The sequence below is a fragment of the Oryctolagus cuniculus genome, chromosome 2 (assembly GCF_964237555.1).
Source record: "Oryctolagus cuniculus chromosome 2, mOryCun1.1, whole genome shotgun sequence".
NCBI classification, from domain to species: domain Eukaryota; kingdom Metazoa; phylum Chordata; class Mammalia; order Lagomorpha; family Leporidae; genus Oryctolagus; species Oryctolagus cuniculus.
In genome coordinates, this window is record NC_091433.1 from 174,027,382 (window position 1) to 174,051,796 (window position 24,415).

At 42.4% G+C, this 24,415-nt stretch overlaps 1 protein-coding gene and 3 non-coding genes across 4 annotated transcripts in view; all 4 read right to left on the reverse strand.

The window, feature by feature from the left end:
* Positions 1-24,415, reverse strand: part of WDR43 (WD repeat domain 43) — a 55,397-nt gene that overhangs the window by 15,863 nt on the left and 15,119 nt on the right. The window contains exons 4-11 of the mRNA XM_002709939.5: positions 19,338-19,458; positions 18,461-18,600; positions 16,278-16,380; positions 10,568-10,632; positions 7,509-7,680; positions 5,869-5,955; positions 4,899-5,030; positions 1,604-1,732 (exon numbers count right to left, since the gene is read on the reverse strand). Of these exons, the coding sequence (XP_002709985.2) occupies positions 1,604-1,732; positions 4,899-5,030; positions 5,869-5,955; positions 7,509-7,680; positions 10,568-10,632; positions 16,278-16,380; positions 18,461-18,600; positions 19,338-19,458 (949 nt within the window). The remainder of the gene's footprint in view (positions 1-1,603; positions 1,733-4,898; positions 5,031-5,868; positions 5,956-7,508; positions 7,681-10,567; positions 10,633-16,277; positions 16,381-18,460; positions 18,601-19,337; positions 19,459-24,415) is intronic.
* LOC127490450 (small nucleolar RNA SNORD53/SNORD92) lies at positions 4,460-4,535 on the reverse strand. The gene has a single exon (XR_007918399.1). It is a non-coding gene; the product is annotated as a small nucleolar RNA SNORD53/SNORD92 (small nucleolar RNA).
* Positions 5,332-5,409, reverse strand: LOC127490449 (small nucleolar RNA SNORD53/SNORD92). The gene has a single exon (XR_007918398.1). It is a non-coding gene; the product is annotated as a small nucleolar RNA SNORD53/SNORD92 (small nucleolar RNA).
* On the reverse strand, positions 18,878-18,962 carry LOC127490451 (small nucleolar RNA SNORD53/SNORD92). The gene has a single exon (XR_007918400.1). It is a non-coding gene; the product is annotated as a small nucleolar RNA SNORD53/SNORD92 (small nucleolar RNA).

Here is a 24,415-nt window from a genome sequence, read left to right on the forward strand (position 1 = left end):
CATGAAATAAACACTATGATAAAAGTGAATATTCCAGGGGCCAGCATTGTGGTGCAGCGGGTTAAGCCAGAGCCTGCGAATGCCAGTGTTCCATATGGGCGCCGGTTCGAGACCAGACTGCTCTACTTCTGATCCCATTCCTTGCTGATGCACCTAGGAAAGCAACGAAGGACAGCCCAAGTGCTTAGGCCCCTGCACCCATGTGGGAGACATGGAAGAAGCTTCCTGGCTCCTGGCTTCTGCCTAGCATAGTCCCAGCCATTGTGGCCATTTAATGAGTAAACCAGTAGATTTAAGATCTCTCTCTCTCTCTCCCCACAACTCTTCAAATAAAAAAGTGATTATTATAGCCTCAGGCTGCATAACAATCTGTCCCTCCTTCTACCCCCAACTCTAGGCAGCCACTGAACTAGATATTGGTCTACATTTTCTAGAATTTTCATATAAAGAAACCATACAGTATTGTCTTGTTCACAATTTTTGGTGATAGGTTGGTGGTAGTCCAAGGTGCTATTCTAAATTTTTTAAATGTTTCTTAGTAAAAATGAAAACACTGTACCAGATTCACTTGTACCTATTGAGGGAGGCTTCAAAGCATAGCTACACAGACAATGATGGCTGGTGAGTTATGTGACATTCCAAAAATATCATCAGTTGTTTTCTTTAGCATCTTTTTCACCCACCCCCAACCCAGGTTCCTACACCCTGATAAACTAAAATCCACCTTCCAAAATACATGACTTAGCAAACTGTTTTAAAATAATGTTAGATTTTTAGACCTGTTGGTTTCTTCTTATTTCTTAAAAATCATCTTAGACACAAATATAAAATATTCCCATTGAGATCAAATAAAACCAGAGACAACATTAACAGATTAGATATAGCTATGCTGTATTATGAAAACATAATATCACTAAATCATTAAGAATAAATGTAAATTTCTTTTATCTGATAAGGCAGGGCTTCAATAAAATTGCTTCTCACATTTCAACTTTCATTATATAGGCCATTGTTGAATTGTGAAATTTAAGAGAAGCAAACTAAGTAACTTCATACAAGCAGTCACCAACTTACACAGAAAATCTATCTCGCTTTATTTAAAGTTTTAAGTACTTTTACTGCTAAATATTTTACAACATAACCCCCAACCCTCTTTAACTTTTCCCCCAAACCTCCTACCCATTGCCAAGGTTCCACCTCACCGCCCCCTCTCACGGCCAGGGGGAAATAAGTTTCTGGAATCCAGAGTAAAAACTCAGGAACGCATTTTCCTACAGAAAAAAATATAAATTGTGATCTAGAATGCTGAGTATTATCGATCAGCTACACTATGTTTACAAAGGCTTTGGTGAACTTAAAGCCTAAGAACCTAATGATTCAGAACCATATTTCTATGAGAAAATGCATTCCAGGTTCACAAGAATTCAACTTAAGCCCTTTGTAGGTTGGTGACTGCCTATATAATGCCACCAGGTGATACACATTTGACTAAAGTCACAAAACAATTTCAAACACTAAACATCATTATTCACAGACTGAATATGCTACATCAACTGCTAAGAAAGAATTAACTTAATTCCTTTAGAAGCTGCGTAATACTTACATTTAGCATATCAAAGTCGTTACTTTCCAGCCCTTGTGTGAGAAGAACTGGAAAGCTATTGGTCTGCAGATCATCCTTCCCTTTTTTGGCATCTATATCCATGGCCCCCAGGCGTTCTTCAATGCTAACCTGCAGAGCAGAAATCAGCTGTTATTTTCACCGCAGGTCTCAAGTAGACAAAAAAGTTTAATTCACACCTCAACTCATTCTCATTCCAGCAGAATCTCATTCCCACAAGGCCAATGCTGGAGATCAGTGAAGCATCTGCAGCCCACGCAGCACATAATCGGAAAATGCAGCACATAATCGGAAAATGTAATCCACAAAAAAAAAAAAAAAAAAAAAAAAAAATCCCTCCACACACAGACTCAGAAAAGGGGCAGGGGCAGGGACAGGGGCAGGGTAGGGTGGGATGGGATGCGACGGGGAGAAACAAGGGGCTAAGGTGCAGCAGGCTAAGCCACTGCCTGAGATGCGCAACTGCGACATCAGAGCGCCAGTTCAAGTCTGGCTCCTCTCCTGACCCAGCTTCCTGCTAATGAATCCTGGGAGGCAGCAGATGACGGCTAAGTGCTCAGGCCCCATCACCCACGAAGGAGACCTAGATGGGGCCTCAAGCTTCAGCCTGGGTCAGGCCTGGCAGTGTGCAGGCATTTAGGAAATAAATCAGCAGAGAGAAAACGCATCTCTTTTTCCTCTGTCACTCTGCCTTTCAAGTAGATGAAAATAAACTTTAAAGACACTTTAAAAAATAAATAAAAATAGCTTTAAAAAAAAAAAAGAAAGAAAATAACAGAAAAGGCAAGGACTTGTCATGTGATTACTAGAGACCTATTTTTGCAGAAGTCTCCCCCACTAGAACTAGTCCTTGGCATCAACTTCAGATGTGTACAATGGAAACAGGGTAATACCTAAGGAGTATCAAAGCCATCTTCCCAAAATAATTTCTAAAATATTTTTAATTGAACTGCAAATGATTAATCAGCTAGAATATGCTATACTACAGAGTGTCTTTGATAAACACTTAATATTTAATTATAGAGGGGCCAGCGCAGTGGCGCAGCAGGTTAGCACCCTGGCCTGAAGCGTCAACATCCCATATGGGCACCGGTTCTAGTCCTGGCTGCTCCTCTTCCAATCCAGCTCTCTGCTGTGGCATGGGAAAGCAGTGGAAGATGGCCCAAGTCCTTGGGCCCCTGCACCCGCATGGGAGACCTGGAAGAAGCTCCTGGCTCCAGATCGGCGCAGCTCCGGCTGTTGAGGCCATCTGGAGAGTGAACCAGCGGATGGAAGACCTCTCTTTCTGCCTCTCCTCTCTCTGTGTAACTCTGACTTTCAAGTAAATAAATAAATCTTAATAAAAAAATTTAATTGTAGGGGCCAGCGCCTGCATTTGCGGGCATCCCATATGGGTGCCGGTTTAAGTTCCAGCCGCTCCACTTCCGATTCAGCTCTCTGCTGTGGCCTGGGAAAACAGTAGAAGATGGCCCAAGTCCTTGGGCCCCTGCACCCACATGGGAGACCTGGAAGAAGCTCCTGGCTTCGGATCAGTGCAGCTCCAGCACTGCAGCCAACTGAGGAATGAATCAGTGGATGTTAGACTTCTCTCTCTCTCTCTGCCTTTCCTTTTCTGTGTAACTTTCAAATAAATAAATAAATAATTTTTAATGAAAAAATTTAATTGTAATTTACAATGGCCAAGATATGGGATCAATCTAAGAGCCCACAAGAAATGAACAGACACAGAAAATATACTTGTACACAATGGAATACTATTGAGCCATAAAAAATGAAATTCTGTCATTATGCAGCAATATGATGAACCTGGAAGGCATTATATCAAGGGAAATAAGCCAAGCACAGAGCATAGAAAGACAAATACCACAAGATCTCTCACACCTGGAATCTAAGAGACAGTCTCACAGAAGTAAAGAGCAGAACAGTGGTTCCCAGAAAGGGGACTGGTCAGTGGCTACAAAGTTGCAGTGAGCAAGCAGGCGCAAGTTCTAGCACTCCACTGCACAGCAGGGAGGCTGCAGTTAACAACTCCACATTTCCCAACAGCTGGAAGAGAGCCCTGAGTGTCCTTACCACGAAGCAAAGAAAAATGCTGAAAAATGCTATCTGTTGACAGATACACTAACACCCTGATTACTACACAGTTTACAGGTGCTGAAGCTTCACACTGTACCCCATAAATATGTACAATTATGATGAGCCAATTTAAAAAAGGGCTTTTAAAATCCTAAAATTTAAGTGTATATCACAGAATTTGCTGTACAAAAACCCAACTGTAGAGAACTGATCTGTGAATAAAGCAAGGCTAACAAACCGCACCCCACCAGCCCGCAGGTAAGTAAGCCAAATCAGACGTCCTTCCTGTGGTGACAGCGGGAACCCTTGTGCCCTGGTGAAGCCCCCTGTATGGGTCATCCTAACATATGAAAAACAATTTACTTCAAAAAAAAAAAAAAAAAAAAAAAGGCAGACACACACACAAAGCAAAGAGATGAAGGAGTAGAGTCTGGCCTAAGCTAAATAAAGTTGGCAGTTTATTTTTAAAGCCACATAACCCCTTATTGGAGAACAATTTTCCTGAACAGCTATGTTGTCGCCAACCCCAAAAACGTAAGTTATTTAAAACTCACTAAAGCAGCAGCATCTTTCTGTAAGGATAAAACAGCTCGAATCCTGAGGAGTGGGGGCTGCTGGAAGACGAAGAGAGCACTCTGCAGACACAGGCAGTAAGCACACGGGGGCTGGGGAGCCGAGGAAAAGTGGGATTTAAGAGATTCCACTTCCAGAGATCCCAGGGCCTACCATTGTAAGGACCGATTGGTCCTAGAAGAGCGAGGACTGCTCAGACAGCCAAGAGAGGACGCATCACTGGGGCTCAGCAACATGCGAAACCCAACGGAAGTCATCACGGCAAGTCCCAGCTCAGTGCACTCAGCGTCGCGTCATCCAGCTGCTACAATGGCCTAAACAGCGCCCTCTGCAGGTAATAAGAGCTCCATCTGCTCAACAGTGAGTACAGTGGCCAACTGTTTGACAGAAGTGCCACTTTAGAAGTTGGGGATCCACAAGGAGTGTACAAGAAGGTCATGGAAAATGCGTATGATGAAAGTCTACACACAGACCTGAAAAATTCCACTTCAGCACCAGTTTTCAGAGCTGCTCTCCTATGTGTGGAGGCAGCGACCACAGCCAGCTGCGCAAACCCCCAGCACGCAGGTGAGGATCTCCCAAGTCCTCTTCAGTCAGAATCCACACCCGTGCAAAGCAGCTGCATTACCTCATTCCCCGTTAACTTCCTCTTGCTCTCCTTGCCCTCCGCTGGTGGAGGAGCAGGCTTGATGGCCGCATGATGCCCTGGAAGCCCGGGCACCAGAACTTTCGCTTCTGCATTCATCACTGGGGTCCGCACCTGTCACGTGGGAATGGCAGAAGGTGGAAAAGGAAATTACACCTTAGTCCTCAGGAATTCTTAATGGGAAACGAACAACTCTGAGAAGGCCTTCTTTTTGGAAAAGTCAGTATCATTAACTTATTTTGCTTGATAGGAGCAAAAAATAAATTTTAATTGAATATTGGCAAATAAATTGTTATATGATAATCTGAAAAATCAGGGCTTTAGAGACTGCAATACTACCTAAAAATACAAACTCCAGATTACACAAGGGCACATGGTTTCAGAACATGGTAAAGGAAACTGAACTTTGCCCGAAATGCTCAGACAGCCAAGAGAAAGGTGTCATCTCTGAAACTCAGCCAGAAGCGAAACCATATGGATGTCATCATAGCATATCCTGGCTTCCTCTTCCAATGAAACTGCCAAACACACAGCTCCTGCATGCAAACATCACATTCCATTCAAAAGAGAGCACCACAGAGACGCTCCTACGTAAGGTATCAACTCCAGTCTCGTAGAGCGTCCCCTCCAAGTACTGGTAATATCATTTGTTGACCATCTGAGGATGCCATTTATTCTTGTACACTTCCTTGTCTGGGGGGTTAGGCTGGTCGTCAGGGAAGACCTAAATCTAAGGTCTTCAGCTGCTAATCGCCCATCCACTCACTGATTCAACAGACCAAGAGTACAGACATGAAGCTCCATCACCTTGACAACTAAGACCAGAATCTCACAATGTCAGGACAAGATCATAAAGAGGAGGTTAAAGAATAAAAGTGTAAGTGAAGTACTATGTAACAATTCAATTCATGCCAACCTTTTTTTCTTCATTTCAAACATGCAATATACTTACCTTTGTTATAGCCGTTTCTACTTTTGGGGCCCAGCAGTTTGAAATATCTCTTACTAAACACATATGAGTTTCTTTGGAATTTAAAGCCTGGGAATATATTTTTAAAAGAGAAAAAAAGAGAAAGCGTCAAAGTCAATGGGAATTAGAATAAAATGAACAATGACTGAGCTTTTTGATACAAGGATCACACTCTGACTGGTGGCCACTGAGGAAAATGAAGACACTGGGTACATTGGGGGCTTTCCTCAGTTATGAACTGCTTAAAATTTTCAGTTATAGTCTTAAATGGTCAAGTGATTTTTTTTTAAACATAAGAAGTTCTAAATAAATTGTATTAGTTCATCATCCTTATAAAGAGTAATGCAGGGGCTGGTGCTGTGGCGCAGCAGGTTAAAGCGCCAGCCTGCAGAGCCGGCATCCCATATGGGCACCGGTTCAAGTCCCACCTGCTCCACTTCCAGTCCAGCTCAATGCTAATGTGTCTGGGAAAGCAGCAGAAGACAGCCCCAAATGCTTGGGTCTCTGCACCCACTGGCTTCAGATCAGCTCAGTCCCAGCCACTGTGGCCATTTGAGGAGTGAACCAGCAGATGGAAGACCTCTCTCTCCCCATCACTCGTCTCTACCTCTCTCTGTAACTCTTTCAAATATAATAAATCTTTAAAAAAAAAAAAAAAAAAAAACCTCAGCGAAAAAAAAAAAGCAATGCAAAAAAAAAGCAATGCATACTGAAAATTAACAATCCTACACTAAACTTTCCCACAGTTACCCAGGCCACAGCAAGTCAAAAGCAGTACTGCTGAGGGACAAACTGCTTGGAGGTGGCTCTGGAGGTCCTGACACACTAAACTGGGGGACTAAGGTCGGGGATACAGTCCACGTGCAGTCAATTCCCACATATCAATAAAGGTTTAAGGTTATCTGCTGTTATACATGCCAATGGACTCAGTCAACAAAGCAAACAGGTAACAGCAGCTGCATCCAGAGGGGACACATGTATGGCAAGGATGCATGTTTCCAACATCACACTTTTCCTTTTTAATTAAATAACATGCAGGTATTAAAAGCTTTTTTTAAAAAATAAAGTCACCTAGAGCTTGCTTGAGCATGTAATATTCTTGTCATGGTCTCATATTCCTAAGTAAAAGTACTCGAATTTAATTGCATACTTAAGATAAATCACCTGTTGGACATGCTCACTGCAAGTCTTCCAAGAAACTTCTACAGTAAAAGCTGTTAAATCACTGTACTGCCTGCTACATTTTCACAGAAAACTCAACAGTTGCTATCACTAAGGGCTCTTACTACAAAGATTCAGCCTTTGTGTAACTGGGCTAATCCAATCTAAGATGATTAAGTGTTAACTGCACACCAGCTTCTCGGGGGGTAATGGGCAACTAGGGCACAGTACGTGCATGTGTGTAAGTTGAGCTATTACTTATCTATAACTCTTCATATCAACATATTAAAATAACACTTTGGAATATGAAAGGTCCTTGAATTAAAGAATACATTATTTTTAATGTATTAAAATAAAATACACTGTATTACAGTGAGAGGCCATTGCATGGTTCTTAAAATGATCCTTTTCCATGGCCATGTTGATGCTGTGGGGTTTACTCCAGAGTAGCATCTACGTACCACTCGCTCAATAGCAGGCTGAAACCAATTGCCATATACAAGCAACAATGACATTTTGTCTGAGCAAAAACCAGCTGCAAGAATAGGAATGGGTTTTGGTGTTGACTTCTTGCCTTTCCCAGGTGATGCTATCTGAATTGTGCAGTTGGAACTCAAAGGCTTCTTGCAGTATCTAGGAATGGGGGAAAAATAAGATTAGAGAATTTGAAAGAACACCTCTTTCTAAACCTCTAAGGTCACAAAACACAACTGTCCTCCCGGGGCCACACTACCACCAGCAGTGACCAGAGTCCGTAGAGCACAAGTGCTCCTCTCAAGATACTACCAAACCCCATCTATACCCCAAACCTCACCACGATCAGCCTTGAGGCCCACCTGCCTCAGTGCAGCATTCTGTCACCCCAAGGAGACCCAAAATCCCAAACGATCTCTCACAGCCCTGCGCTTCACACCATAGGGTTCCGAGCATGTCCTACCTCAGCCAGCCCCGGCTTCCCCACTGCCTAGGCCCCAAAGCTTCACCATCAAGCCCTAACACAACTGCAATGGCGATGCCTTGCACAAGTCTGCTCTACTCTGCCTCAGCCCTGCAGCCCTCCCAAGAGAGGTTCTTTCTTCTCTCACACTTTGTTCCAGGGGCCCCCAACGTGATTAAAGTACACTTCTTGCTCTTCACTGATACAAACCATCATCTTTGCATCTTTCATCCCTAAAAACCCTTGAATTGTCCCCAGTTACCAGCTACTGCTCCTTCCTACCACTACCAAACCATATCTGACTGACTCTCACATTTCTTAAAAACACCAGTGGCTCACTATTCCTCCAAGTCCTTTCTAAGTGGTTTCAAGACGCAACATTAAGGTTGATGATCTTTCTGATGGAATATTCTGTTCTCAGTCCCTTCCTCCAATAATCATGCCCATCATGGTGTCCATTTACAAACTTCTCACACCCTAGACATTGAGAACCATTTATTCCCTAAGTACACACCCTACATCTTATCAACTTTAAGCATCCCACCATCTCTATCATTACAACTCCTAGTACCCTGACTCCACAAGTATCTCCAAACCCAGGATCTAGGTCCCTGTTTTGGCCTTTACCCATCTGCAGTCTATTGTCAGCATATCAAAAGGAATGAGTATCTTAAAATTAGAGTCAGAATGCATCAGTCCTCAGCTTAAAATCCTTCAGTAACTGATGGGACCCAAGGAGAAGTGTCCAAGTCCTCACCAGGGCCCTTCAGGGTCTCAATATTCCAGGTATACCTATCTATCTAAATACATTGAAACGCTAAAAATTATCTCTAGGAATTCAATGGAGCAACACTCAAAATTTATAATCAATTGTCTATACATTCTGAACATTTTTAAAGTAACAGAATGGGGGCCAGCATAGTGTGCAGCAGGTTAAGCCACCACCTGCCATGCAGGCATCCCATCTGGAGAGCTGGTGCAAGTAACAGCTGCTCCACTTCCAAGCCAGTTCCCTGCTAATGCACCTGGGAAAGCAGCAGAAGATGGCCCAACTACTTGGGCACCTGCCATTCATGTAGGTCACCTGGGTGGGCTTCTGGGCTCCTGGCTTAGGCCTGGCCCAGCCCTAGTCATTGCAGCCATTTAAGGAGTAAATCAGCAGATGGAAGATCTCTCTCTCTCTCTCAAGTAGTCTTTTTTTTTTTTTTTTTTTTTTTTTTTTTTGACAGGCAGAGTGGACAGTGAGAGAGACAGAGAGAAAGAGAAAGGTCTTCCTTTGCCGTTGGTTCACCCTCCAATGGCTGCCAAGGCTGGCGCACCGCGCTGATCTGATGGCAGGAGCCAGGTACTTATCCTGGTCTCCCATGGGGTGCAGGGCCCAAGCACTTGGCCCATCCTCCACTGCACTCCCTGGCCACAGCAGAGAGCTGGCCTGGAAGAGGGGCAACCAGGACAGAATCCGGTGCCCCGACCAGGACTAGAACCCGGTGTGCCGGCGCCACAAGGCGGAGGATTAGCCTAGTGAGCCGCGGCACCGGCCCTCAAGTAGTCTTTTCAAATAAAGTAAATCTTTAAAAATAAAATAAAGTAACAGAATAGGTGCTTGGTCTAACAGTTCAGGCATTCCTTGGGGTGTCCACATTACATATCAGAGCTATAAAGTCCAAGTTCTGCTTCCACTTCTAATCCAGCTTCCTGCTAATGCAAACTCAGGGAGGCAGAAGTGATGGCTCAAGTACCTGGGTCCCTTCTACCCACGTGGGAGACCTGGATTGAGTTCCTGGACTTCAGCCCAGGCCAGACCCAGCTGTTATGCGCATTTGAGGGAGTGAACCAGCAGACAAATCTGTCTCTGTCACTGTCTCTCCACCTTTCAAATAAAATGAAAATTTTTTTAAATAATAAAAATAAGTAAATCTTGCTTTCATAATTAGTTTATATTTAAATAATTCTTATGCTAGTGTTTTAAAAGGATACCAACTGCCAATGAAAGATTAAAATTTCCTTAAACTTTAACATAATTAAGCACACACAATGAGCCTCAGACCATGTTTACGGTGTGTGATGAGGTTTGATAAACATTCTGTAAAGGGCTAGGTAGTATTTCAGGGATTTCTGGCCAAATGTGTTCTCTTACTGGATTTGGCCTAAAGATCACATTTTGCTAAACCCCGGCATATGACTACAACAAAATCGTCCAACATTCTCCCCCCTCTGTCCATCAAAACAACAGCATTGTCATGCTTTAGTCACTCATGTACAGGTAAGCAAGAGGAAGTAAAGCACTAAATCTTGCCAAACAAGACACTTTCTTTGAAAATTCATAATTATAACTAGCAACATTTGCTAAGCATACATCATAACAAGTCATTTCCCATACACAAATAAACTAATGATCCATGACTCCAAAAACTTAAGTTCTTATTGGGAATGCATGTACTCATATGGATAGATAAAGAATAAGGAATGATTCTGAAACAATCGACCTGAATAATAATACAGGCAAAGAATAATGAGGTAGAAATATGAAAAAGTAATGAGAGGGAAAGAAAAATTCCTGACTTGAAAAAGCTTCTTACTTACCCATTTAATATGTGTTCAAAAAGATGGACTTGGCCATCTCTGCAAACAACAGCCAGCTTGACAGGCTGAAAGAAGAAACACGACTGATTAGTATGTAAGTAGCATAATTCAGCACCCTAGTCTAACTTGGGAAAACTTCTCCCTGGCCCCCTGCTGAACAACCAGAGAAAAAGTTAAAACAGCAAGGCAGCATTTAAAACAATTACCTCTGTCAAAATAATTAGTGATCTTGTTGTCGAGATTCTAAGTGAATGCTTGAGACAAGAAGGTAATACAGGCAAAGAAGACAGTCTCAAAGCTGGATGAGCAAAGGTACTGCCCAGTATAGAGGCTCTGGATGTCAGAGCAGTCAGGGCTGCTGAAGATGCCAATAAGCATAGGTGGCTAGAAAGGGGTGGGGGTGCAGTTCCAAGTCCTCCTCACCTCTCTTCCTGCTGTCTATCTTCAATTCTAGTTGCTTCTCTGGCTGGATGTTCCCATCCATCATACTCTTGAAAAAATTATTTATTTGAAAGGCAGAGTTAGAGAAGCAGAGAGAGAGCAAGTGAGCGACCGAGAGAGGTCTTCCATCCCCTAGTTCACTTCCCAATTGGCCGCAACAGCCAGAGCTGCACCAATCTGAAGCCAGAAGCCTCTTCCAGGTCTCCCATGCAGATGCAGGCACCCATGGACCTGAACTATTTTCTACTGCTTTCCCAGGCTGTAGCAGAGAGCTGGATTGGAAGTGGAGCAGCAAGGACTCGAACCGCCGCCCATATGGAATGTCGGCACTGCAGGCGGAGGCTTTACCGATTACACTACAGAGCCGGCCCCCATCACACTTATTATTTGCCTCCTACCCCAAGGATCTATGCAGCAACTTTTTAAAATTTCTGACGCTTTCTTAAAGAAAGTTTAACTGAATAGTTAGCAGTTCCAAAAAAGTTACTATCTTTATTCTAAGTTATAATTCTAATGGGAGAATTTAAGGAGTAGCCAATACATTGAAGAAAATGAACCATGTAAAATGTTCAAGAATGACTTGGGGGACCAGCGCTGTGCCGTAGAGGGTAAAGCCACTGCCTGCAGTGCCAGCATGCCATATGGGTTCCAGTTTGATATCCGGCTGCTCCATTTCTGATGCAGCTCTCTGCTGTGGCCTGGGATAGCAGTGGAGGATGGCCCACATCCTTGGGCCCCTGCGCCCACGTGGGAGACCTGGAAGAAGCACCTGGCTCTTGGCTTCGGATTGGCGCAGCTCCGGCTGTTGCAGCCATCTGGGGAGTGAACCAGTGGATGAAAGACCTCTCTCTCTCTCTCTCTGCCTCTGCATTTCAAATAAATAAATCTTTAAAAAAAAAAAAAAAAAAAAGTCACCAAGGCAGAGACCATTTCTGCCCAAATTTTATAGCTCTTTTCTACAATTCTGACAGCAGCCAAACTTAACTTTAAACCATCTAGAGATAGGCATATATTTTAAGAAAACATGAGAATATTCTCCATTCCAGAATCAAGGGTTTGTTTTGGAATTTTATTGTTTTTAAAACAGATTTTTAATTATTTGGAAGGCAGAACAACAGAGAAAGATGGAGTCACAGAGAGACCTTCCATCCACTGGTTTACTTCCCAATGGTTGCAATGGCAGGGGCTGGGCCAGGCTGAATCCAGGAACCTGGATGCCCATCCGGGTCTCCTACATGGGTAGCAGGGTTCCAAGCACTTGGGCCATCTTGTGCTGCTTTCCTAGGCACATTAGCTGGGAACTGCATGGAAAGCAGAGAAGCCAGAATGCGAACTGGCGCTCTGATATTGGATGTTGATGTCACAAGTAGTAGCTTAACCTGCTGTGCTACAACACAGGCCCTGGAATTTTACTTTGTAAATTACTGTAACTATAATTTTATACCAAGTATAAATAAAAACTTGGTTTCCCAAGCTATCACTTACTTTAATATCTTTAAAATATCTTAAAAAGAAACAGAAGTTCCACTCCCTCCTTTATTATACGATTGATCTTTTTTTAAAAAAAAAGATTTATTTAGGAGTTGGCAATGTGGCATGGTAGGCTAAGCCTCCCTCTGCGGTGCCAGCATCCCATATGGGCACCAGTTCCAGTACCAGTTGCTCCTCTTCCGATCCAGCTCTCTGCTGATGCCCTGGGGAAGCAGTGGAAGATGGTGCAAGTACACAAGTTCTTGCACCCACTTGGGAGACCGGGAGACTTGGGAAACCTGGCTTCGGATCTGCTCCAGCTATTGCAGCCATTTGGGGAGTGAACCACCGGATGGAAGGACTCCCTCTCGGTCTCTCCCTTTCTCTGTAACGGCCTCTCAAATAAATAAATCTTTTTTAAAAACTATTTATGTGAAAAAGTCACACAGATTATGAGATATCTTCCATCTGCTGGTTCACTCCCCAGATGCTGGCAACAGCCAAGGCTGGGCAAGGCCAGGGCCAGGAGCCAAGAGTTTCATCCAAGTCTCCCACGTGAATGGAAATGGCCCAATCACTTGGGCCATCTTCTGCTGCTTTTCCCAGGCCATTAGCAGGGAGCTGGATTGGAAGTAGAGCAGCCAGGACTCAAACTGGCACCCACACGGGATGCCAACGTCATGGGTGGCAGCTTAACCCACTATGAGACAGCACCAGCCCCATTATTTATCATTTTAAATATGCCAAAATTAGTCCAAGATAAAAGAAATTAAGCCTAAAACTGTATCTAAAAGTAGTAAAAGAATTCAACCAGAAAAGGCAAAACCAGGGGCCAGTGCTGTGGTGCAGGAGGTTAAGCCGCAGCCTGAGACACCCACTGTCTCTAAGTACCAGTTTGAGTTGCTGCCACCACTTGGAAGACCCAGATGGAGTTCCAGGCTCCTGGCTTCAACCTGACCCAGCCATCCTCTCACTCTGTCACTTTGCCTTTCAAAAAATAAATTTTTTAAAAAGTAAACAGGGCATGCATGGTGACATGGTAGGTTAAGCTGCCACCTGCTACATCAGCATCGCAAATGGGTGCCTTACTAATGTGTCTGGGAAGGCAACAGCAAATGGCCCAAGTGCTTGTGCCCCTGCCTCCCATGTGGGAGACCCAGAAGAAGCTCCTGGCTCTGGCCTGGTCCAGCCCTGGCCATTGTAAACATTTCGGGAGTGAACCAGTGGATGGAAGATCTATCTCTCTACCTCTCCCTCCCTCTAACTCGGCCTTCCAAATAAATCAGTAACTTAATCTAGCCATTGCGGTTGGCTGGGGAGTGAACCTTCTCTCTCTGTGCCTCTCCTTTTCTCTCTGTGTAACTCTAACTTTCAAATAAATAAATATCTTAAAAATTTAAAAAAAAAACTTAAAAAATAGGATTCCCACTCTAGTTTTCTAAAATTACATAAACTAACTTGTGAGTCTCATTACTACACATTCCTGATTTGGATACATGAACAGACAAAAGCCCTTACAGGGAATCATCAATCTGATCAGCAGTGGCTGCACACTGTACTTCTTATAAGAAAGTCAAATTTGTTAGTAGTAGAATCAATATTTAAAGCAGAATCTTAGCATTTAAAAACACTTTTCAAAAATATTACATTGATTAAAACTTCCAAATTGTCTTGAAACCCTAGTTCGAAATTTATGCACATATGTGCCACAAAGCACAATTTTTGATGGGGCAGGTGTTTGGTGTAGTTTTAAGACACCGCTGGGCCAACGCCACGGCTCAATAGGCTAATCCGCCTGTGGCACCTGCACACCGGGTTCTAGTCCCGGTCGCCCCTCTTCCAATCCAGCTCTCTGCTGTGGTCCGGGAGGGCAGTGGAGGTTGGCCCAAGTGCTTGGGCCCTGCACCCACATGGGAGACCAGGAGAAGCACCTCGCTCCTGGCTTCAGATCAGCGCGGTGTACCGACCACAGTGGCCATTAGAGGGTGAACCAACAGTAAAGGAAGATCTCTCTCTGTCTCTCTCTCTCTCTCTCACGGTCCACTCTGTCAAACAAACAAACAAACAAAAAAGACACCCCGGAGACACCTATATCCCACATGGGAATCGGGATTCAATTTCCAGTTCTGTTCCTAATTCCAGCTTCTTGCTAAAGCACACATGGGGAAACAGTGGGTGATTACTCAGACAGTCGGATCCTTGCTCCCAACACTGGAGACCCGGACTGCCTCCAGCTCCTAGCTTCAACCTGGTCCAACTCCAGGTGCTGTGAGCATTTAGGGAGTGAAACAAAGAATGACAGATACTCTGTAAATCTGTCTATATGTCTGTCTTTCAAATAAATCATATTGTTTAATGCTGCTCCTTAAAACACACACACACAAAAACTAGATTGAATTGAAAGTGATAACCTTAGTTACTTTTCATTAAAAAAGCAAGATTCTATCCAAATTTAAATCCTACAAAGCTCTAATCAAATGGACACATGAATATTAAGTACTTCGTTCACTGATAAACTCATCAAATCCCTAATTTTTAATATGAAAGATTCTAAAGTACAAAAAATTAGCAAACAAGATAGTATCACTCTTTAACAGAATAATCTTTATTAGGACAAATAAAAGAAATATTGTATAGAAAAAAAAAAAAAGAAAGAAAAGAAAACCACTGGCCAGAGGAATTGTATCTATGAGGATACTTCAAAAAAGTTCATGGAAGGCTAGTGCTGTGGCTTAGCACGTTAAGCCTTCAATGCCCATATCCCCATATGGGTACCAGTCAAGTTGCAACTGCTCCACTTCCAATCCAGCTCCCCGATACTGAGCCTTGGAAAGCAGCAGCAGATGGTCCAGGTGTTTGGGCCCCTGCACCTACATGGGAGACCTGGAGGAAGCTCCTGGGTCCTGGCTTTGGTCAGACCCAGACCTGGCATTGTGGCCATTTGAGAAGTAAACCAGTCAGTGAACAGAAGATCTCTCTGTTTCTTCCTCTAATAATTCTGCCTTTCAAACAAATAATAAATATTTTTTTAAAATAAATAAATAAAAAAGGTAAGTTGGGGAAGGAATTTGGTAAAATAGTTAATTTGCTGCTTGGTGGTATACCAAGTATACCATAGTATAGTATACCATAGTAGAGTGCCTGAGTTAAGTCCTGGCTCTCCATTCCAGCTTCTTGCTACTGTGCAGACTGGGAGGTAACAGGTAATGGCTCAAGTAGTTGGGTCACTGCCACCCACGTGGAAGCCCCCAACTGACTACTCACATATTGCCTTTGGCACAGCCCAGCCCTGACTATCTTTGAGCATTCCGGGAGTGAACCAGTGGATGGGAGACTTCTGTATCTTCGTCTTTCTTTCAAATAAATAAGTAAAATTCACACACAAAAAAGAGAGACCAAGTTTATTTTGGTGCAAAAAATACTGAAATACATGATAACTTTTTCATTAATAAGTATGTTTCTGAAGACCCCTCATTTAAATCCATTTCAAAAACTTTCATACCAAAATAAAAATGTTTTAATTTCACTTTTCCACAAACTTTTCAAAGTATCCTCATGATTATTCTTAACAAAATTCACCTCCAGAATGTACTGCTGCCTTTGTATGTAAAATATTCCTTCCCCTCTTAAGAGTTCAGCCTAGTGACTTACTAGTTACTTAGAAAGCCTTAAAAATTGTTACATTTCATTGTTACTCCCTCCTGTCTCCTCCTTCCCAGGTCATTAAATCATCAAAACATACACTAATTTGAAAAATAACTGAAATGCAAAAGCAAATTTTCAAGAACAGAGTCATTACCTCTTCTTTGTTTTCTGACAAGGTCAAGTCAATATAGACAGGCTCGTCTGTAACTGTGAAAGACATAACTGCGTTCTTTTCTTTGTTTTCTGACCGGACCTGCCTAGAAATGAAACCAGCGATTAGAAAAAAGGATAGTTTAAAAAATAAATAAATAAATAAAAGCACCTAAAGGAAGAATCACAGAACGAACAGCTCTTTCATCTTTTGAAAGCTAAATAAGGTAACTACAGATCAAAGCAAGGGAAGCGTTCAGGCCACTGCCATTTAACATGTTGCCTGGCAAAAGAAAAAGCATTAATATATTAATGGCATATTTGAACAATAAGGAACATTCTTACCCTTTTCATTGATCTATTTGTCTATCTGATGCCAATACCATATTTTCTTGATTGCCAACCTTGACAGTATAGTCTTGAGATCAGACATATTTGTTAGTCCTCTTTTTTTTTTTTTTTCTAAGTCATTTTGGTCATTCTATGTCATTTTCCATTTTAATTTTTCAGTTTGTCAATCTTAAAAAAGCCTACTGGGATTCTGAATTAGTCTGTTTTTAAGCTATAGGGCAAACTGGGGGAGAATTAACATTGTAAGAATGCTGAAAAAATAGTGTTTGTGGATACCTTATCTGTAAATTTGCCTAGTTTTTAAAGTTTATTTTTAACTCCCAAACCACTGTACATGCTCAGTCATGTACAGACCAGTGAAAACCTACGCCATGGTGCTTTACAATTCTGTACACATTGATGGTGACTTTAAAACGGCTTCAAGCACTGTTATGAAGTGATTAATGTCGCTAAGCACAAGAAAGCTGTAATGTGCTTCACATGCTTTATAGCAAAAATATGTGTCAGATAAGCTTCAGTTACCGTGCTGAGTTCAGAATTAGTGATTATATACATATTAATAAGGTATCTAACAGAAACACCAATAAGGTTATATAATGATATATTCCCTACACTTCCTCCAAGTAGTAACAGTTCAGTATTCACTAAATCAGTGTTCACAGGTATTTTACAGAAGAGTAACTATGAATAAAAACTGATTGTACATGTATAATTGTGTAACTGATTGTATATGTATAACATATAATTATATATGTATAACTGATTGAACATGTATATTATGTATATACATATACATATGCAAAACCAAATCCATTGAGATGGTCTTTTCAACAATGGTATTGGAATCACTGAAATCATAATGCAAAAACATGAATCTCAACATCACTAGTCATTAGGGAAATGCAATTTAACAGTGATCTGCTACCACCAACCTATTGGAATGGCTAAAATTAAATCTTGTACCAAGTGTTGTGAGGATATGAAGGAATCTGCACTCTAATACACTACTGGTAAGACTGTAACATGGTAAAATACTTTCTTCTCTCCATTATTCTGCTTTTCTAATAATCTTTGAAAAGCAATAATAACAAAAACCTGGCATTTTTTAAAAGATTTATTTATTATATGTTAGAGGCAGAGTTACAGAGAGAGAGAGAGAGAGAGAGAGAGAGAGAAAGGTCTTCCATCACTGATTCACTAATGGCCACAACAACCGGAGCTGAGCCCATCTGAAGCCAGGAGTTTCTACCAGGTCTCCCACATGGGTGCAGGGGCCCAAGGACTTGGGTCATCTTCTACTGCTTTCCCAGGCCATAGCAGAGAGCTGGATCAGAAGTGGAGCAGTTTTAAGCTTATTCCTCTATTACCAAGAAGAGTGAAGACACACTTTCAAGATGTTAACAGAAGTCAATTTTTGTTTCAAAGTTAACCTGGGATACATCTTCGAAAGCCAAGCTCCACAATGAAATAAATTAAACTCAACAAAACTACCACACAAAAGAGTAGGTATTCTCAGACACAGTCAAGGAATGTTGCATCCTGAATGAACCATCAATAAACAGACCTCACTACATTAACACAGCAGTGCCATCCACTTCAATGAAACCAAAGGTCTCCCCGCAAAAAATTTGTTTTAGAAATTATTTTTAAATTGCTCAGCCACAAAATATTAAGTCCCGTGCACCTCTAAACAGAGAGGCACTTCCAACTGTGTAAGCTTGTAAGTCCCTCATTGTCAGTCCATGTAATTCATACAATCAAGCAGGTCTCCCACTCATCATTTATATAATTTGCTATGACAAAGTCTTATCTTCCAAACCCAAAAGAACTACGTACCAGACATTAAGTAACCGGTCATGCACTGCTCCAGATAAGAAATAAAGACCTGTAATTCCATCAAAGGGCTGGCTCTCATTAGGAGGTCTGATAGTGGTGAACTTAAGTGACGACACTGGCGTCGCATGTCCTGTGAAGTGCTGGAGAAAGGGAAGTCTCATTACGGAGAGAATGAGTTCAAAATGGCACAAATATTAAGAATCCCCATGCATCACAATGTGCATATCTGAAAGCCAGGCTCCATGATGACGTAAATTAAATTTAACTCTAAGTAGCTGGGATTAGTTGCACTATAATCGTCTCGCTTCTTGTAACATTCACCTGAAAATTAAGATGTTCTCATAACACAACCACTATTTCTTCCATTTTTGAATTAAAGATCCATTTAATTCTATCCATTTTGGAAGGGGTGCTTAGGTGCTCAGACACAGCCAAGGAATTGTAGGTCTTCATTTTGCTCTCAGTGAGTCGAAACCACAATTTTAAGGCATCATCACAGCACCAAACGTTCAGTAACCCCTGGGCGTACCAGTTTTTTCCTCCTCAAAAAACATACTAAATCTCCCAGTAAAATATTCTAAGTGGACTAAATGCTGACTGCAAGCGAGCAAGTTACCACAATCAGCACGTAACAGAATAAGATTCCTACTACACATTCTATTTATTCTTTTCTCCAAGACATTTGAAGTAGACATCTCTAACCTTTTACATCAACACATCAGATTTGGAGTCTAACTTTTGTTTATTAATTCTACTATTCAGTGTGCTTGACAACAAAGTCTGTATTCTTTAAAGTAGCACTGTATGGCTCAAATGTGTTGTTCTCCAAGCTTCCTCAATACAACTGTTAGGCTTACAAATAGTTTGATTCACTTACTCTGTAAACTTCTTTGGTCTCCAAAACCCAGAGTTTGATTGTTCGACCAGCAGAAAGCAACATCTTTCCATCTGGGCTGATACATAGGGAACTGACGCTGCTATTGTCACCTTTCCATTTGCTGTAATGTGAACAAAAGCAAAACAACTCAACAAATGGGGAAACCTTTAGTCAGATCAGAAAATAAACAACAAAAAGTACCATCCAAGCTCCTATGTCAATTGCACTCCCTAAAAAGGTTGTGTCTGACCTTGAACTTACTATTAAAGTAAGTCAATCCTGGGGGCCAGTGTTGTGGCACAGCAGGTAAAGCTGCCACCCGCAGTGCTGGCATCCCATATGGGCGCCAGTTCATGTCCTAGCTGCCCCACTTCCCATCCAGATCCTTGCTAACGTGCTTCAGAAAGCAGCAGAAGATGACCCACATGCTTGGGCCCCTGCACCCACTTGGCAGACCTGGATGAAGCTCCTCGCTTCTGACTTCATCCTGGAGAGTGAACCAACAGATGCAAGATTTCTGTCTCTTCCTCTCTTCATAATTGACTTTTTTTTTTTTTTAATTTTTTTTGACAGGCAGAGTTAGACAGTGAGAGAGACAGAGAGAAAGGTCTTCCTTCCGTTGGTACACTCCCCAAATGGCTGCTACAGCTGGCGCACTGCGCTGATCCGAAGCCAGGAGCGAGGTGCTTCTCCTGGTCTCCCATGCAGGTGCAGGGCCCAAGCACTTGGGCCATCCTCCACTGCCTTCCCGGGCCACAGCAGAGTGCTGGACTGGAAGAGGAACAACTGGGACAGAATCCAGCACCCCGTAATTCTGACTTTCTAATAAATAAATCTTTAAAATTAAAATTAAATAAAAAATAAAGCCTCCCCAACAGAATCCTCTCAACATATCATGGCAGACACAGGATAGAGTCATAAGAATGTCAACCCTTAAGTTGTGCATCTTGTGACCTGTATCTGGGCTGGGTCAACGCCCAAGAACGGTTCACAATAGCTGGACCTCCACAAGCCCATCCTACCCCTTCACGGTTCTTAGCAATATGTATGATTTCTCAAGCTACATCCCAAAACGGTATTTATATTCCAAATTCACAATGACGAACTCCCATCTGATAGCTAAAATAAATCAGGTATAAATGATTCCTTTCTAATACTTCAAATATCATTATAATTATCAGTATTTGTAGTTTGCTGTACACTTGAATGCTGCTACAGGCAATAGACAACTTGGCTATTCACATATAAAACGAAGGAATCTTACTACCAAACTAAATTCTAAAACAGAAAACATTACTTTCTGCCAGTCTCATTGAAGTACGGCAAATTAGGCACTGGGATAAACAAAATTAGGTCTCTATGCTGCAATATATATACACACAAATTATGATTAAAAAGTATTAAGATAAAGTATGAGAATGTTTTTATAATTCCAGGGTTAGGAAAAGCCTTCCAAAGCAATTGTAAACAAGAAATCACAAAGGAAAAACCAACCTGATTTAGTCACATGAAACTTTAACATTATAAAATAAATCATAAAACTAATGTAAAACTTAGGGGAAAAATGCTACAGACAAAGGATTAAAGTACTCAGAATAGCTTCTTCAGATCAATAAGAAAAATAACTCAAAAATTGAAAAGGGATGTAGCAGACAATTCACAGGAGACATATACCTTGTGGATAAACCTGAAACACTGGACACACAATCAGTCATGGAATTTCAGAAACCACAAGAGAACTTTCCCTTTACCCTCACCAGCTTCTAAAAGTTTTGCCCATCTTTTATCCATTCCCATAGTGTCAACACTTGTTTATATTCACTATTCAACATGTATTCATTAAGTTGACACATATAAAGAAGACGTGATTGCCACCTTGCCTTGAGGAGCTGACAAGCATTGTGAATTGAATTCCCTGCTCAGCCAAGAAAATGCCAGCACAGGCTAATACCACCACCACTGTACCCTCCCCAGTCTCTACCTCCTTAAGAGCTTCGCAACTCAAAATGCAATCCTCTCACACCAACACCTCCTGGGAACCTGCTAGACTTACAGACTCCTAAGTCCCAATTTTGCTAGCCCTGCTAAATCAGATCATATGTACAGGTAATGCACAGTTGACCCTTGAACAAGGTAGAGGGTATGGCACTGGCCCCCATGAAGTGAAAAGTCTGCCTATAGCTGTTGAGTCACTGAAAAGAACAAGAGGTAGCTATGAAATTATGGCAGTAGCACAGTATTACAACAGTGAAATTCTATGCAATCATGAATGAATCCTGCATCTCTGTGTCTGTTTACATTTCTCAATTGCAAATGGTGCCAGGTGTGATCCCAAAGACTTTGTCTGAGTTCTGATAAATTTTAACCTTTTTGTAATAGATTTGTACATATTTTATGGTAGTGAATGATAGACTATTATCTATATATATTTTATATATTAATGACATACCTAACTTTGTGTTAATTTCTTCTATATTTTTAAGCTACATAGTTCACCTGCAAGTCTTTTCTAAATTATTGCAAATCTCCCCGCCAAAAGCAAAGCCCATGTATAGGTGGACCTGTGCTTTTCAAACCTCTGTTATTCAAGGGTCAACCGTCTATGAGCATGCAAGTTTAAAATGCACTAGATTAGAAGATCCTTCTCTAGGAAGTGCAACGGGTTCCAGCAGTAATCCACAGGTACTGACGTCAGAAAGCTGCCCAGTCACCACATGTGAAGTCCTACAACTGAAGAGCCACACACCACTGCACAGCCTTCCACCCAGCTTTGCAATAGGGAGCATGGATCTCGGGTAATTTTGAAAGTGTGTTCAACATGAAAGAGTAAATTAAACAAATTAAAACACATCTTCAACAGAATGGATGTAAGGAGCAAAAATTTTAAATCCTCTATGTAGTTATCTCAAGAGAGTCAGAAAGAAGCATGATGCAATAAAAAGCAAACAAAACCAAAAATAGCCCCTTAAGGTCGAAAGTATATTAAGAGGGGCCGGCACTGTGGTAAAGCAGGTAAAGCCACCGCCTGAGGTGCCGGCATCCCATATGGGATGCTCCACTTCAAATCCAGTTCTCTGCTATGGCCGGAGAAAGCAGAAGATGGCCCAAGTGTTTGGGCCCCTGCACCTGCATGGCAGACCCAGAAGAAGCTCCTGGCTCCTGGCTTCGGATCGGCACAGCTCTAGCGGTTGCAGCCATCTGGGGAGTGAACCAGCAGATGGAAGACCTATCTACCTATTTCCCTCTGCCTCTCTGCAAATCTGCCTTTCAAACAAATAAATAAATCTTTCTTTAAAAACAAAACAAAAAAAAAAAAACAAAAAACAAAAACAAAACTCCTGGGAAATGGAATTAAAAGATTCATTTAAAAAAACACAGAATACTAAGAAAATTTTAAGCGTTCAATAGGAGTTTTAGAAAAAGAAACTGGAGGGGCCGGCACCGTGGCGCAGCAGGTTCACGCCCTGGCCTGGAGGGCCGGCATCCCATGTGGGCGCCAGTTCGAGTCCCAGCTGCTCCTCTTCCAGTCCAGCCCTCCGCTGTGGCCCGGGAAGTGCTTGGGCCCTGCACCTGCATGGGAGACCAGGAGAAGCACCTCGCTCCTAGCTTCGGATCAGCGCAGTGCGCCAGCTGTAGCAGCCATTTGGGGAGTGACCCAGCGGACGGAGAACCTCTCCCTCTCTCTCTCTCTCTCTCTCTGTGTGTGTGTGTGTGTAACTCTGACTTTCAACTAAATAAATATTTAAAAAAAAAAAAAAAAAAAAGAAAGAAACTGGAGAGGCCAGTGCTGTGGTGTAGGCTACCCAATATGGGCACCGGTCGGAGTCCCAGTCATTCCACTTCCAATCCAGCTCCCTGCTGGTGTGCTTGGGAAAGCAGCAGAGGATGGTCCAACTGCTTGGTACCCTGCACCTACATGGGAGACCCAGAAAGAGATCCTGGCTCATGGCTTTGACCTGACCCAGCCCTGGCCACTGTGGCCATTTGGACAGTGAACCAGCAGATGGAAGACTGATTTCTCTCCTATCTCTGCCTTTTAAATAAATAAATAAATCTTAAAAAATAAAATAAAATAAAATAAAATAAAAGCTGGGGGAAAAAACGGTAACAAAAGATAGGTACAAAGCAAAAAATAAAGAGAAAAATAGTCAAGAAATTTCAAGGACCAGTCCAGGAAATGCAACACCTGGGTAATAGCAGATAGTACCAGAGAAATATTAGAAAAAGCAGAAATGAAATAACCCAACAGTACCCTCCCCAGAAAAAAACTGTAGCACATGAAGTCCCAGGATAAACGGTGCCATCAAGTACCAGTATAACTTCTGCTTTCTTTATTTTTGTTTATTTGGCGCTGCGGCTCACTTGGCTAATCCTCCGCCTGCGGCGCTGGCACCCCGGGTTCTTGTCCCAGTCCGGGCGCCAGATTTTGTCCCGGTTGCTCCTCTTCCAGTCCAGCTCTCTGCTGTGGCCCGGGAAGGCAGTGGAGGATGACCCAGGTCCTTGGGCCCTGCACCCGCATGGGAGACCAGGAGGAAGAACCAGGCTCCTGGCTTCGGATCAGCGCAGCGCGCCAGCCACAACCCACCAGCCATAACGGCCACTTGGTGGGTGAACCAACAGAAAAAAGAAGACCTTTCTCTCTGTCTCTCTCTCTCTCACACTAACTCTGCCTGTCAAAAAAATAAAAATAAAAATAAATTTAAAAAAAAAAAAAAAAAGGCGGAGAGACAGATTTTCCATCCACTGATTCACTCCCAAGATGTCCACAAAAATTAGCTAGGGCTGTGTTAGGAACCTGGAACTCAATCCAGGTCTCTTACATGGGCAGCAGGGATGCAGGCACTTGGGCCATCACTGCTGCCTCCCAGAGCGCACATAATGGTTTAAAGAAATAAGCATGGGGGACCAGTGTTGGCACAGTGGGTTAAGCCGCCACCTGAGAAGCCGGTTTTCCATAGAAGCACTGGTACAAGGCCTGGCTGTTCCACTTCTAATCCAGCTCCCTGATAATACACCTGGGAAAGCAGCAGCAGATACCCCAGGTACTTAGGCCCCTTCCACTAGCATGGGAGACCCAG